This window comes from Camponotus vicinus, unplaced genomic scaffold (assembly GCF_025532165.1).
Source record: "Camponotus vicinus isolate PSW18456_S1 unplaced genomic scaffold, iyCamVici1.0 SCAF_14, whole genome shotgun sequence".
Lineage (NCBI taxonomy): Eukaryota > Metazoa > Arthropoda > Insecta > Hymenoptera > Formicidae > Camponotus > Camponotus vicinus.
Window position 1 is genome coordinate 4,428,368 of NW_028141950.1, and position 17,819 is coordinate 4,446,186.

At 36.1% G+C, this 17,819-nt stretch overlaps 1 protein-coding gene across 5 annotated transcripts in view; it reads right to left on the reverse strand.

Moving 5' to 3' along the window:
* Positions 1 to 17,819, reverse strand: part of Ss (aryl hydrocarbon receptor spineless) — a 199,051-nt gene that overhangs the window by 160,929 nt on the left and 20,303 nt on the right. For 2 of the 5 annotated variants that reach the window (XR_014436618.1, XM_083088460.1), the window contains exon 1: positions 7,604 to 7,874. The exons of the other annotated variants lie outside the window; for them this stretch is intronic. Coding sequence is in view for 1 of the 2 variants with exons in the window: in XM_083088460.1 (XP_082944586.1) it covers positions 7,604 to 7,725 (122 nt within the window). In the remaining variant the exon portion in view is untranslated. Of the gene's footprint in view, positions 1 to 7,603; positions 7,875 to 17,819 lie in introns of those variants that run through there. 5 annotated transcript variants of the gene reach the window in all.

Below are 17,819 nucleotides of genomic sequence, written 5' to 3' on the forward strand. Positions count from 1 at the left end.
TTTGATAGCAAGAGTTGATATCGATTCTCGTAAAGATAGAATATTGCATCTTCGAGAGAAGACACACATGGTAGCTGATCTGTATATTTGTAAAAAAAAAACTTCTTATTAAAACACGCGCGTAAATAAAGTTATCGCTATGGACATATAACTGTATAATTTTTTATCGGACGCTGAAATTAGTTACTCGAGATTATAAAGTTCGAAAGCCACGACGTTCGACGTCTCCCTTTCTTCTGTCGCTCTCTTTTCATCTATTTTTTCATCTCTCCCTGCCCCTTTTTATCCCTCTTGTTCCTTCGGAGTTTGCCTCGAAGGCAAGGATTCTCTCTCCTTCTTTCTCTCCAAGACGTTTCGGCGCTTATTAGACTCCTCGTCGGGCGCCTCCGTTCCTGCGGCATAAATTCACCTGCGCGGTTCACTTCGTTATGGCTCTATTCACGGTAACCGCGAGGACGGATATTCCTTGCTGTGCAACCCATTCAGCAATCTTGAAACACCGAAAGGCTCGCCGATCACGAGCGAAGAACGCGTACCATCGATTGTTTAATATTTTCCGAGGAAAGAAAAATTGAGTAAAAAATGCCAATAATATCAATATTATTTTGATTTAACGTAAATTTAATTAAAATATTAAATGATTATTGAGGTATTGATATATTATTTTAATATCGATATGATATGAGATATGATTCTGATGATTGAAATATGACTCTATTTTTGTTGGAATTTCTAGATAATTCATGCGGGTTCGGCATTTCAAGAGCGATGCCACTGATACGTAATGCAGCAGCGATCACACACATGACAGGGAGCATCGTTATAATTGGATGCAAGGTGTTAATCTGTTGGGTGTGGCTGGTCACGAGAGTTATGCCAGCCACCAATAATCCTCTTGTCGTGAACGGGCTATACATATTACACACGCATCACAGGCTTGACTAACATAAGAGGGCTCTATTAAAGCGCGTACGCGTGCTATGATAAAGACAGTGGATGAGCAATAGTTTTCTTTTAATGCGAAATTATATGTGGAAAACCGACAATATGTTTTTGTGAATGACATTTATTTTGACGAATGAAATTTATAACAGAAACGTGGGTACTCGAGATACATTTTCCCCGATAAAATTATATGTTTAATCACGTATTTATGCTCACGAATGTGTACTTTGAGAAATATGTAACTATAAAGTATAAATTATTTTACACAAATTATACAGAGAGTGCAAAAACGCAAATTTTAGAACTTAATATTAGTCATTATTTATCAACATTCAATGTGAATGAAACGAGAAGAAAGCACAACTTGTAATTTATTCGCATCTTCGTGGATAAAATCGTCGTCTCTTCAAAATTTTTACTCTAGCGATTCATTGATCGTCGCGGCTAAATATCTTAGTGCCATTAATCGTTGATGGTAAAATCGATTTGCAGACCTGTTTAGCCGATAGCGTATAAAAATCTGCAACGTCTCGCGAGCACCGGTGATAGATACTTAATGGACAACGAAAATTTTTGCACGCCTCGGAGGCCTCGGCCTCAGCTTGAATGGAGCAAAGATCTCAGAAGCGGATTCATTACAAGGCTATAAACGCACGTTATAAGGCCATAAGGATGCGTGGCAATTACTTAAGAACTAATCAGCCGAAACCCGACAACGCTAGCTGTCCGTCAAAAAATCATCGACCTCAACTCGAATGGTCCTGCTGTACTCTTGCACAAGTTACGATTCATTGAGACGCTTTGCTTCTTTTTTTCCTTCATTATAATTGAAAAATAAGTCTATGTTAAGTCCTTCGTATAAAAAATATTTTATAGAAAAGCATTTTTACAAAGTCAATTTATAGAGAAGACTAGTTTTATAATATTTTTTTGCTGCTATTGATATTCAAATCTAAAAATTAAGACCATTATCCAAATTTATATTTCTGTTCAATATTATAAAGAAATTTTTTTATTGTACGTTTAAAATGTTTTAAAAAATTCCAAAATTTTTGAGTATTTTTTAATACATTTGCTATATAATGTTAAAATACATAGAAAAATATATAAAAAAGTCACGATTAAAAAACCTTGTAAGGTGTCTTGCCTCATGCACCCGCATTCGAGCTTTCACCTTTGCCAAGATCCGTTAGTCTAATTCGGCAAAAAATACGCGTCCACTCTCTCTCGTGACCATCTTTATACCAATGTCGCGTAAGAGGATCTCGAAGTCGTTAATGGATCGAGATACTAGATCGCGAGAACGAGACGGCGGCGACGGCGGAGTGCGATTTGCGTGGTTAAAGGATCGTTTGGGAGATCGCGCGAGAGGAGGAAAGGCGGAGAGGAGGAGAGGAGAGGCGAACGAGAGCGTAGAGCTGACAGTCGAACGAACGGGTCAAGATCGGGAGAGAGAGACTGACTGAAGTATAATCAGCTTTCGACTGAGTCCGCGGCCGCGATGTAATAACAGTAATCCCTCCCTGCGCCGGTAATTTGGCCGTTCGCTCAAAAACTCCAAATTATAGAAGCTGCTGTCATTAGGCCGCGGCGAGCACAACGTATGCGCAGCATCGCGCTCCGTGAACCCGCCCGCTTCCCCGAACCCGACAGAATTTTGGGGAAACTCCCGACTGCGGGTTCACGTCCGATCGTTAGCGATAAAGCTCCCTTGACGTTGACAAACCCCGCGGCCTCGACATTCCACGAGGCTTCGAACTTTGACGGTTCCACGTTCGCCGCGGGTACTTCTTGTTAGAGTTAAATAGCTGTCAAAGAGACTTGTGATGCGATTTTGAAAATAAAGGATAATTGGCAGAAGAAGAGCAAAGAGCCAAAAGCGAGAAAAATAAAATTGTAGGAAATTTTATAATGATACTAATGAGATTAATGATGATCAATATATTATATATTAAATTAATAATCGATAATTTATGATAACAACTAAACAATATTCTATTCAAGTTAAGCATGTAATAAATATATATAACTTATACTACTCAATTGGATATATTAAAAATAGTTTTATAGAGAAATCAATATTAATCTCAAATTAATAAAATTATTTAGATAAATATATATCTTGCAACGTAAACTGAAATAATATTAAAATTTTATACAATTAACGCGCTAATATCCCTTCACAATGTTATTAAATTATAAAAACTTCCCTAGCATACACAATAACACTTCGTTTTCGATAATTTATTCATTTTAGACAAAGCGATATATCGCTCGCGCGGAGAGCTGGTTCGGTCGAGGCGGATTTTGCGGAATGACACCCTAGACACGCGCGCTTGTGTATCTCTTAAAGTGCATTCGCCTAGGACCGACGGTGCCCGAGGGAAGGACTTTTCGAGCGAGGGGATCTCAAGAAGCTAAAGCAAGAAGAAACGCGAGGAACGAACCAGCCTGCGGGCATTTTCTGGATAGAGGCTACCCCCTCCCCCTCCCCCTGCCCCCGTTTCGTCCATTCCCGTACTCTCCCCTCGTATCGTATCAAAGACGACTCTCTCGAGGGGAAGGAGAATGAGAGGAAGATCACCGATCTTGCCCGTATGCCTCGAACGACCGTTTAAAACTCCATTATGGTCGTTCCGTGATCCTTGGCGCGATCACGGGGTACGCTCTTCACCGTGGAAGGTACCTTAGGTGAACTGGAAAAGGGTTCGACCGATTACTCAACGTGACACGTTGGTCCCGGAGCTACGAGGGAGGAAGAGGCCGCCTTCAATGTCGAGGTAACTGACGCCTGTCGAGCCTACGAGATGCCTGCGATCGCGATCGTCGCGATCGTATATATCCCCCTCGAATAAAAATGGACTCTTGATGCCCACAGCGGTTTTTAAAGGAACATACTAGTGGTCATTAAACTTCATAATGGTTACTAATGCTCTACATCTCGAATATATTAGAGTTGCAACAACGAGCGATCGTTTTGTACATCGTCAATGATTATAAAAACCGCCGCTGTCAAAATTGATAAGCATGATGTGAATATGATAAGCATGTGCTTATGTGTAATTTATAATAAGCATGTGTTTAAAAATGCATCAAGTATAATATTTTTGCGAAACGAAATCGTTTAACTGTGTCGATTATACTAAAATAAAATTAATCATTGGTTCATTAATAATCCTAAATAATATTCGTTATATATTTCAAAGTAAATCCCATATTATAATCCGCAATATTTCTCTTAAAAATGTATATTTATTAAAAATCATTTCCCTAAAATAAATTGCCTAAACATTCATGTAGCTTCTTTCTAAATTCGCGAAAGTTTATAAAGTAGTGATCGCTATTTTTTTCAACGTACGCGACGTAAATCACATTTTTCGTAGGTATAAGAAAGAAGGCAAAGCCGAAGAGTTCCGCGAGAGAAACGACCTTCGAAAATTAATTCAATAGATAAATCACGCCTTCTGCCTCGCGATACTTTATGAAGACATTCAAATGGACCCGCAATACAGATGCGAATGTGAAGCGGTTAAAGTTAATGGGCTACCCCGTATACGTATCAGTGGCTAGCCTTCGCACATGTTTGCCTTGAATCCCGACGAGTCGTAAAGTTACTCTCTGCACTTGGAGGCGCAACGCGACGCCGTTTTCTGCATTCGCGATCCATCGCATTTCAGGGGGAGTTAACAAGGTTGCGGAAGACGCGACATTTCGAGGAGACTCAGGCAGAGTTCTAGTCTTCCGCTTCTGCGCAATCAGCCGAGGCCGCTCCGTCTCTGTCGGCTTATTGTTAGCGGCCGACTACTCTGGGTGCATCTTCCTTTCGTGATGCATCGAATGCGTCGTGTACGCGACTCAGCAACCCCTTTCGCGATTTGCACGCATGCACGCATTCACCCACATACATATACGCGCACTCACGTGCCTACCGAGTCGCGTGCTTGCGAGCGAAAAGGAAGAAGCACCTGAAGCATACGAGATCGTCGCGAGAGGATTAAGAGCTTACCCGATTGCTGCAGATTGCTTTAATTTCTCAAGCAGTGCCCGAGTAAGACGCACAGCCGCGATGAAAAAATTCCTCGACTAACGCAATAAAATACGGTTGCAATATGCCTGCTGCTTTTTAACTCGAATCAACGACGCGAGTTTTTTGGGAAGCTCGCGAAAGCCGAGAGCTTAAGCGTTATTAAAATATAAAAAAATCGTATTTTAGGAAAAAATCTCTTGTTTGCAAAAAATTATAATGTTATACGTGAAAGAAGAAAAAATAAAATACACTTGTCATTAAAAAATTATGCATTTTTGAATGCTTCAATATTCAATAAAAATAAATATGAAATGAATATTTTTAAGCGTTCGCTGCAAGCTTAAGTATTGTTGGTCTTATCATTTACAGATTTGCTAGCATTACTTTCTAAAGCGATCAAACTACCGAAATTGCGAAACAACAGTAGAACTGGATTCCTATGTAAGTACTGTCAATCTTAATTCCATTAACGCACGCGAGCTTGATTAAAAGTAACGAAACTTTTAGGCCATCAATCTAATTCAAGCTCTCCAACTATTATCAGCATAATATAACATGAAAGATTAAAAAAAAATAAAAAAATTAAAAATTTTGATATCTCTTTATTATATTTTTAACTGCACATTCTCCATTATTCTAATATTAAAATTCTGACTTGTGAAATTTGATACTTTTCCAACCGAAACATTTAAATTAAATTGCATATAAAATATTATACATATATTATAAAAATACTGCAAAACAAGCAATTATCGATTCGCGTGATTTGTTGATCACGTGAATGCATGCATCTGTAGCTAAGAGTTTTCATTGAATTAAAAAGTTATTCGGATAATCGTGATGCATCTTGAAAAACTAAATTGGCGTGAGACAGACGATACAAAGAAGGAGCATCATATGTTTGGTTGATGCGAGAAAAATAACTCGATACACGTGGCTCTTCAAAGAACAAACAAACACGCGACCGTCTTATTCCGACTATCATTGTTAATAAATAACCGTATCTCTCGTCTGACAAATCACAAATGATCGTTCGCGGACTTCTGACTTCTATTTAATTCGCTGCATATATCCATAGGAAACAACATTTTGTAGCGACTCCTGTGCCTGCAATTTTGCCGGTCGTCAGTTGCAACATTATGAACCTAACGATGATCTTTTGTGATGCGTATCTATTACTGTGCGTCTCAAAACCTGCATTCATCGCGATATTGAATAATATTTCTTTTTGCAATAGAAATGTCACTTTAATGGCGTATACAATCTTTATATATATTTTTATCTCAAAATATATATCTTAAAAAAATTAAGAAAAAATTTGAGAAAATTTAAGAGAATGAAATCTGTTTTTAAAAATAGATCTATTAATTTCTTTAAAATTCTAAGATAAAATATAACTTTTAATATATACATCTAGAATTTAGCATACAAGATCAAACAAATGATGAAATTAAAATTAAAATTTTATTACTTTTTTTCAAAATAAAATAAAAAAGAAACAAGCCTCAATGCTAATTTAATCATTTTCTAAACGATTGAAATAATTTGCGATAATAATCAGTCATGAAATAAAGAATAAATAAGGAAATATGGTATAAGATATTTTATACAATAAAAGATTGAGAATTCAATTATATAACTGAATAAAATTTGTAATAATAGACCAAATATATAGAACTAAAATAAACAATATGAAGGTTAATAATATGAAGCTAAAAATAAATGTGTGCGCGTAAAAATACATTCAGACAGCTCACCTAAGAACATCTAGCTAAATAAATCGAAAGTATGTCTTATAATCAACCGTGAATATTGCGAGCACTTGACTTCATTCCCACTAATGCGGACTTCAGATGCATGAATTATATATGCGTTTTCTAACTGCGATACTATGGAACCTTTCAGAGCTAATTCTATAGACCGTTTTTTACATCGTTTTGATAATTTCTCAAGCGAGTAAAGAAACGTTCATCGATTAGATCACGAGAACGTTGAATTGCATCAAAGTTATATTAAATCAAGATTTGAGATTTTTGTAAAATACAGATATTTTTCCACGATTTTTATAATTTATATTAAAATCATATCTTTCTTCATCATAATAATTTATATTAATTAAGGATAAGACGTTACATTGCGTGAAATTGTTATATTTTTCTTAAGGGAGATATATTATCTATTTCTAATTATACCATTTCGTGTTTACTTGCCTAACAGCTATTTTCAATTATGCTTATAATGCGTTATAAATATAAATATCATTTTAAAAGTGAAAACTAAATTAAACTTATATTTCTGCAAAACGCGATGTCCAAAAATCCTATATCTGTATTTTCTATATTTTATATTTGCAAGATAGATATTTTTCCATTATCGAAAATTCTTCTTTGCATTGTAATATAAATTAAAGTTTAAATTATATCAATCTAATTTATATACACATGTATATACACACATACACGATAAATTTTATTATATCTCAATATATAAAAAAAACGAAAACAGCTTATATCGTTCCACGATTCGGGGATGACCGAGAATCTTGCGCAAAATACCAGTCTTCCTTCCAAGCCGCGAAAAATAACGTCGATCGTTCCTCGTCCCGACTGTCATATATATTGATTTACCGACCTTTTTCCGTTCCGACGCCGTCTCTTGGTGGCGTAGACGGTCCCCAGCTGGCTCATGGCGACGGGGTTGTTGGGGCCCGACGCCGACGTCGGGGTCGGCACCGGCGCCGAGGTGGGCGTCATCGCGGGATCAACGACGTGGGGCTGAGGGTGAGTGGCGGTCAGGGTGAGCTGCGTTCCCGGGGGATAACATGCCGCCGTCACGTAATCCGTCGGCGCGTGGGACGCGGTCGGCGGTCCACAGATCCCGGCGATCCCCGGTGTACCACCGCCCCCGCCTCCACCGCCGCCACCGCCGCCGCCGCCTCCACCGCCACCGATACCGACGACAGCACTACCACTACTACCCCCGACCACCCCCAGCCCCGCCGAGGCGGCTCTGTCCAGCGCGTACACTGTGCAGACCGTGACGCCCCTTGCCTCTAGCGACGACGCTACGTCATCCTCTGTCACTGTCGGTGCCACTACCAACCAGCTGTTGGCGCGTCGGCGAGGCACTTGCTCCTGATGACACCGCCGTACGCCGATTACGACGCGGCAGCTGCGACAGCTGTCCGCGAACTCGTCCTGCCGAGCGTCGTCGAGCGATCGCTACGCAAAGTCCTCTACGAAGGTCGCTTTGAATCGGAGAAGCGTCGTTAACGATACTAACGTACTGTCGCAAAATCCCGGATAAGACAGATTATGCAAGGGACCCTGTCGCAAAATTCACGCCCTTTTTTTTCTAAATTTCATGAGACGTCATCTGGCGTCGTCGGAAGATCCTCGCGGTTGGTCCGACTCGGCGGTCGACTCGTCGATATGATTTCCGACATTAACGTGAGATTCGCGACACGCTGTACATCGAGCAAATCCATCTCTTCACGTCGTTATCATCCACGTGTTCACTGTCACTGAAGAATCGCGGCGCGCCATTGACGAGATCGCGATCGCAAGTCATTCACTTCCCCGGTTTATCGGAGTCGACACGATGCACTATCGAGAACGTCACTACGTTCGAGAATCAGCAACACAGTCTCGGAACCTTGAGCAATAATGGCGTACGATTATCGAGAGAAGGAAACTCGCTTCATCCTTGGTTGTCAATAATCCCGGATGCTTCACGCGTTATCCTCACTGCAGATCCAGGTAAATTTTTCACTCTCACTATCCCGACGACGCTAATCCTCTCGACGCCCGATACCACTCGAGATTAATGTCATTTGCGTCGTTGCGTGACGCGGTACCTCGATATATCTACCTGGGACACTTGAGACGTCCAGAAAATCGAGACGCTTATCACATCAAACTTCCCGATTCGGTCACGTCACGTGTGCGCGAAACTGATCCGCGCGTCTTTCCCTCCCTCCAACAGTCGGAGTCGATCCCACCCTTCCTGTCTATTTGTCGCGAACGGGAGAGAGAAGGCCTCTTCCCCTACCCCGATCGCCCTCTTCACCCTCACGATCCGTCGGAGTCGACTGATACACGGATATCGTCCCAGATCTGTCAATCTATCCGCGCTATCGCTCGACGACGAGGTTGGAGAACGTGAATTTAGCGGCGAACGCGGTGCGTTTGACAGGTGGACGACGGAACCCTCGTGCGTTGACAGATTCGAGCAGGTAGGTAGCGGATCGAGCGCGGACGATGCGGTGCTCGCCTCATAGAAGCGTGTCGTGTACTGGCGGGTCTGTCGGGCGTAGCATAAGTCAGGAGAGTGTGGCATAGATCGGAGAGAGAGTGGAGGCGAGCAGGCCAAGTGGTGGTGGGCCCGGTACAAAGGAGCCGACATAGGTCGACCGACCGTCGAGCTTTTACGCACAGTGACGCAAGATCACCTGTCTAATCCCCCACCCCCGCATGCCACGCCTACGAGAGAGACGAAGGGACCAATCGGGAGGCCAGCATGGCGCTACCAGCCTAACCATGCCGCGGAAACACAAAGCGAACGATACCATCGCGCGCGCCTCTCGAGATTCCACCTACTCTTCCTTCTTCCTCCGCGTCCGCGCGTCCTCCACCCTGCACCGAGTTCGCCAACTCCTGGACGCGAGCGCCTATCTGCTCTCTCGGAGACGCAATCGAGTTCACTGAGACGCAATCGCGTACCGGATATTGAAATAATTGATATTGATCTTTATGCTGGGCTATAGAAGATGATACGCTTCGGTATGTCCTCCAAGAATGGAAACAATATTGAGGCATTTTTCCGAAACAGGTAAATACAGGTAATACTTTCGATAAAATAGAGAATGAATAAACGATAATTTATATGCAACTTATATATGTATCGCATGGATCATTTTTTTTTTCACGTATAATAGAGTATCTACTCTTGAATCATGTGTACTTTGAATTACGTGGATATCTCGTTTCTGATTTCGAATGTACGATGTTTTAACGTATGATAATTTTACTTTATCTAAAGATATTCATTCTAACGTATGCGCATATTTTCCGTACAAGATAAAATCAAAATTAATATTTCTTTGTATAAAATAAAATTTAGTAATTTCATAGAGAACGAGAAGCGACATGTAAATGAACTCACGATCTGCGCGAAAAACACGAATTAGTCGTGTTAACCATCAGAAAGACGTATATTGATGAGTTTATTATTAAAATCTAATTGAATCGAACATTGATTAAACTTGCAGACTAGTGTACGTAAATACAAGAGACATAAACAAACGAAAGCAGTACATTTGACAGCAAAAAAATACTTGAAAATTAAAATATTTGAAGTAACAACAATAATAAAATGATTTAGTATAATCTATTATAAAATAGTGATAATATTTTAAAGTGTCACATATCTCTGGAATCAGAAGATAGTCTCCTCTTAATTCAAAGCACTAGAATAGAAATCAGAAAACTACAACGTACAAATATAAAATTAACATGATCTGCAACATAAATAAAGCTTTCTAAATATAATATTATATCCTTATAAAACAGAAATAAATGAACGATACACATATATGTATCTGCACATATGACAACATGCGACGTTGCATCGTACGTTATATGAAATTATATTACGTTGGTATGAAAATTCTTTGAAACCTCTCGCACGCAAAAATATACAAAATGCTTCGCGCAACTTAAATTTAAACTTTAATGGAATGAAACTAAATGTCAGTTGTTAATCTTATTAGCAATTTATCTTGATAATCTAAATTCATATCAATGAATACATTAAATAAATTAAAATAATCACAAATATAAATTTAAGTGTGTCATCTTGATTCTTCATATTCCGTATTAACTCTCTCTCTCTTTTGTTTTTATTTATAATTTTTCTACAGTAAAATCAATGATTAAATCATGAAATTTTAATTTTAACTTAATTGTTGTATAAACGCGAATATATTTTACGAATAGAAATAGAAATAATTATAAATATAAACGGTTAATAAAGAATTATTGCTATAACAAAAATGTCAAATATAAAAAAAGTAATAACAAACTGAGTTTTGTTATTATAGTACAATATAAGAATAAATTGACGATATTTCTTCATTATTTTCTTTTTCTTTCATGTGAGAAAGAGAATTGTACTATTCTAAAAAATTATTCAACATAATTAAATTTTTTCTATTGTGTGATTATTTACTATTATTATCCTATTTCAAAATAATCGTTTTTCTCTAAAGTAATTCATTTGAATTATTATAATTCGCACAACTCACATTAACAGATAAAATAAACGTCCATAATAAAATTCTTCTTATTGCTGCAAATTTGTTGTTATTTTTTATATATTTCATAATTTTGTTATAAATCAAGCAGTTACAAACTTATTCTCTTAAACTGAATCAATGAAAATGTTACTGATTAAAGCAGTGACAAGACTTTACGAAAAATGTGAATATATTTCACTAATTTTTAGTGAAAAAAAAAAATATTCGCACTTTGTTTCCTCGTCTTATGTTTCATTGATAATTATGGCAATAAGATTTCAATGGAAAATCAGCCACTACCATTAAATAATTGATTCTTCTAACTGATTGATGAGATTTCATTGTTTTCAATGCTTTGAATAATCGTTGCTATTATATTTTCGATTTAAAAGAATATATTTATATGATATCTTTCTTTCTTGTTTGTATTCGTAAAATATTAATTGCGAAATTCTGAAACACTGTTTCGAGTATACTAGTGTTTTAAATTGACACGTACGCATTTTAATCTAAAATTCATTTTAATAAAGTTTTTTAAATCGCATCCGTAAGCACGTAATAATGCGTTTCCTTTAAACATGACACGAGCGCGAATCAATCGCATGCGTTTTGTAATCCAATTGCAGGCCACAAAATACAACAAATTGCCGGTCGCGCACGATAAGCCGAACCGGAACAATAATGTTCCGCGATCGTTGCCGATTCCGTTCTGTCCTGACGCATATATATGTATAACAATATATGTACACACACGCTCGCCCAGCGTCATGTTTCCCCTTATCTGAAGAGCTCGGCTCTTCGTGAATACTATCTGATCGCGAGACATGATCGCGATATCACCGTGGCTACGAAATGATAGCGCGATATCGACTGTATAGTAACATTACGCGATCAAAGGAAGATCAACGGTGTCTCACGGGGACCGCGACGAAGGCGATTTCTCATGCACTTGGACGTACATCGTAAACCGATATCGACAAGCCGGTTATATGCCCGAAAACGAGTTTGTCGGTGATCGAAACGCTTGGGTGACACGCAACACATATTGCGGTTGTTGGCGATATTCTGTGTTATCAGGCGATGATACATCGAATACAGATAGTTATTGTCGCGATGTTATAGAAAGATTTATTTTTTACAAGTTCCTTCGAGAACGAAAGAGAGAGAAAGAGAGAGATCAACGAAAAATATCGACAAGTCATTGAATAAAATTTGATTTGTTGTTATGAAAAGTGACAGTAGTATTTTATCGAAAAACTTTTATCGAATAATTCTATTCTTTCGCATGTTTTAATTCCTATGAAACCTACATTTTGTATTCATGTCGTTCTCCGACCGGCGGATGATGCGAGTTAAGGAGGCACGAGCTGCTGCTTGCATCACGTATGTAATTACAAATGTAGTACACATTATTCGTTGAATTAAAAGAGAGAATGATAGAGATAACTTTTTTTTAATTTATAAATATTTGAGAATTTTCTCCCTCTAAGATTTGAAGCTTTCATACAATTAATTATGATGTTACTTGATATAATTATAATAATTATAATATAATATATGTTATATTTGAACAACAGCTGATGCCAAATATTATCTATGATAAATAAAAAATGTTTTAATATAGAGCAAAGTAAATCTTAACTATTAATTTTATAATAGTATGAACTATAATATTAATTTTATTATGTTTATCTCGTTTTATTATTTTTAAATTATTCAAAATATTCACGTCAATAAAAAATTATCCTAATATATTACAATAATCTTCAATTTATTTAATTTCAATCAATATTTTTCGTTAAACATTCACGTTTTGTATTCAACTCAAGTTTTTAATCCACACATGCAATTAATTTAATTCTTATTTTAAATTGACGTTTGTGATATTTTTATATATTAAATATACTTTATATTTTATATATTAATAATTCTCAGAATTTTACAGCTTACGTTTAATGAAAGATACACAATAAGAATATTTTTCTCGTATTCTCCGATGATAATTTGCCTTTTCAGAGAGTCGCGTCTCCGACTTGCCTATTACCGAGTAACAAATACCCAGTGCAGTTTTAATAACATATTACACACCTTTTTTTACACGAAAAATCTCTTTCGCGTTAAGAACTCATTTCACGCATGTGGCTCCAGAACGCTATGCGGATGCTACCGCGCGTCGCGGCGGGACTTTCTTACACACGCGAGAATCCGACAGCAGCACTGGCTCTTTTTCCTCCGCACAGCTGACTCGTCCTCGCCTCCTCTCCTAGGTGCCCTTCGTCTCGTGTCCTTCTCTCATTCACGTATTCTGTCTCTTTCTCTCTCCTCTCCTTCGTCCACGTCACGCGAATTCGGGCACATGTAGCTTGTTTACTTCTTTTCACCGAGGAATCGGGGGATCTGACAACTTTTACTTTCCTCTCCCTATATATGCTTACATATATGCACATACATGGAAATTCTTCGCGCTACTTTTTCATATAGATATGTATATAAAAATTCGGCAAACTTCGAATAATGCATTTTCTCTCGTTTTTATGAGCCTGAAAAGTCTTACGAATGAAGAAACTGTGGCAAAAAAAGAGACGTATATATAATTTTATCGAATAATTTTATATTTTATTGTTACTGGATGATAAGCAAATCGGAGACGCGACTCTCGGAAAAAGCCATCAGAGGATTAGAGAGGAATATTCTTATTGCATATTTCTCTCTTTAGCATTAACCGTGATCTGTAATTCTGATCTTTATTCATTTAATATATAAAAATATGACACACACAAACATCAGTTTTATATTTCGTTATAAAATATTTCATAAAAAATCTTTTAATTTTTTTCTTTATCGCAAAGAAAATAATCCTCTTGATTAAAGTACTAATTATTGTCCTCGTAATTGTTGTGGATTTCGTATATATCTATATTTATAATGCATTTGTCAACTAGCTGTTCACTACGTACATTAGTCAAAGAGAATTTTAACAGATTTCATTGATTACAAAACTAAGCTTTAATTTTCAGCTGCATTTCCCCAAACAGTTTTGTTTATATAGTGTATCAAAATAAAAAAAGAGAAAGTAATCTAAACTCAATTATTCTAAAAAAATATGTAAAAATTTGCAAAATATGAAAAAGGAACATGTTTTAATCTTATTGAGTTTTTGTGAAGAAAAATATTAGTATGTTAATAATATATATATATTTGTTTTGATAAATTATAAATTGCGATAATCAAATTTAAAAGTTATAATCAAAGTGAGATATCAAAGTGAGATATAAATATTATAAATATATTAAATAACATCAATATATATATTCTAATGTTTAAAATATCGTATAAAATAATTTACGCGTTATTGTTTCATAATTAATATCAAGTATATCAAATAAAAAATGTGAGATATTTTTCGCACAAAATAATATTTAGTATATTTTAATCTATTCATAGAAAAAATTTGCATCTCCATGAAATAAATAGTATATTTTATAAATAATATTATTTATCACTAAAATAGTTAAGTACTTTTCAAGCCTGTTTTCTACATATATAACGTTGGCAAAATTGCTAAAGAAGATGTCAAAATATGTCTCGAAAAACAGTACGAGGGTATGTAGATTTTTCCAACAAGATTTCGAATAAGAAAAGGAAAATAACGTGGGATTAAACATACGCAATACGTATTGTCATTGTCATTTCTATCCTATTATTATAGATGATTTTGCAATGAAAATGAGATGTTGATTTGAAGTTATTTTTGAAAACATTCATTAAACCATTGTTACCAAATTAAGAAAAAGTAAATTTGTCTCATGCTAATAAAACATAAAATTTAATTTTAACCAATTCGATTTTACTAAAAATCATTCTTTATACGCTAAAATAATATCTCAAATAATAAAAACAGATTAAGATAGATTAAGAAAAAATTGATGAATTATAAAAATAGCAATTCATTATTTTAAATTTTTGAAAAAGATTTGATTTTTAATTGAAAGATATATAGTAGTTAAATTCATAATTAATACTTTAAAAATTTTATGCATACATTGTATACGATTACAGATTGCCAAAATATATATTTCCCTTTTGATTCTAATATAAAAAAAATCAATACACACACAAAAATCTGGAGAATTACTATATCTCTAGAAATTAGCACGTGATGTTGTAAGAATTTTTCCAGATTTTACTTGCCGCGGAAAAACTGTGAGAAGCTAGCTTACGTATTCTTTCATTGTTTTAAGAATTACAATAGCACACACATGAAAATTCATTTGTAACGTACGTATAATTCACATTTGCCTTGCTGCATCGCCCTTGCTGTGAAATATCAGATACCATCATTATATGCAAATATAATGAAAAACAGATTTCATTAAGCACTAATTCTAATGCTTTGTGGATTTTTCAAAATAGAATTCTATAGTATTGGCAGAATAATTGCTTAGTTATTGCTTTCAAGAATTTAAAATTGACTTGGAAAATTCATTTTTAATAATATAAAAGAATAGAATTCAAAAAGCTTCGAGGAATTTGTTTGATTACCTATTTATGTCATATGTTTTGCTCTCATGAATATTATAATGAGAATTTTCTATCTCGCGCAATATATTGCGAGAAATCACATGTTAAACATGTGCATTTTTCTTTGCAAGAGTAACATTTACGTATGACATTTACAACGCGTGATCTTTGGAACTGTATGTTCCTTTGGACATTGGATCCGATGTGCAGCTGTTCGACATTTGTCGATGTAAAAATCAATCTACCGTGAGGATTGCACGAGTCGAATTATTTGCACACATCACGCAGTTAATACTTATACAAACCGCATAACATAATGCATTTTAAACTTTACTTGTACAAAGGAATTCTGCAGAGAAATGAAGAAACACAAGCATATTTTAGCATAATATAAAATATTAAAATTTCATAAAATTATAAATTGAGAAAATTTAATAAAACTAAAGATTCTTTAATCATAAATTTTTGAAATAGTTTTAAAAATTTTATATACATGTACACAAGTTCTAGAAAAGTATTTTAAATAAAATTTCTGATCACGATGATATTTTATTATAACACATGTTCAATCTGTGTTAACGTAGAAAATAAAAATGATCTCTTTATTATAATATTTGAGAATATTTTCAAAAATCTTAAAATATAAATTAGAATTCCTAGGAATTGTTACATAACAAAACATCTCTTTTGTAATACATTCGCCATCTATCGGCGAGTCCTTCGACTATCCCTTCAGTATATGATGAGAAAGAGGATATCTGCCGGTAGGCCTTACACCTGCATACGATTTAATAATTTTTCATTCTTATCATTGATATATAAAAATGCTCAAAAACGATGAAAATTTCCTTTTTCAGTGGAAATTCTTTAATTACTTTAAATTTGTTCTTCCCTCAATAATATTTTCAAGGATAAAAATATTTTATAACGAATTCTTTTATGAATATATCGTATAAAGTTTCGCGGAAAGTCATCGCTTTTATCGCAACTATTTACTATTTTACATTGAACGTCTCGATAATTAAACATTATTTAAAATTCCGAAAAAGGATTTTATTATTTAATCTCAGAGATGCTTAGTATGTGAATTATAATTAAAGAATCATAAGAGAATTAGGTTCGGAAGAAATCAATTATAAACCAAGATGGAGAATCCATCATGAAATTAAAAAATCGACTGTTCACATTCCATATATATATATATATCAATGATTCCTGCATCGCGCTTGTCATTAGCTCTCGCAATCGCAGCGATCAAAGAAATAGCTCTGAAATTCCGCGAAATCAAGGGAGAGGCCATGATTGCACGTGGTTACGTTTCCGCAGACGTGGACTGGGCGATTTCTGTGCGCGGTCTTCCGGGAAACTTTTCTTTCGCGTCACCGGCAAAGGTGCGATCACGCGCGATTTACGAAAAAAAAAAGAAGAGAGAGAAGTAAAAACGGGAGAGAGGAGAAAATCGCGATCGTAGGGGGAAAGTTGAGCGGTCGTCTATCGCTATTTCGTGCCTCGGAAATAATGGGCGCGCTCGGGGATAATGGGCGAGCGTACAATAACGAAAGCGCGGCTAACAATGCAAAAGTGAGGCTTAATTAGATAAATCATTGTTTTGAAACGTGAGCCCGCAATCAGGGTCGCGACTAGCGCCCGCAATTGATGCAGCGATACCGTCGCTGCACCCGCGCGACACGGCCGCGCACTCGGCTCGTAATTGCGTGCTATGAATAATTACTTCTACACTACCTGACCCGGGGGTAGCCAACTGGGAGGCGGTACGAAATCGCGCGTACCGCGGCTCTTTTTTACATAATATTATCAGCGGAGTGCCAGCTTTTTAGATAACCGAAGCAATCACTTAGAGCCAAAGATACGGATGGTCGTACCAATATTTATATTCTTGCGATGGAAGTTAGTTGCAGAAAGTAACTCCAACAAATGTCTCGATCTAGCTATCAATTTGTTAATCTGTCATTATTAATTTTAAAGTGTCTATAAATAAAGAGAAAATTTGTAGATATTTTACATAAATTC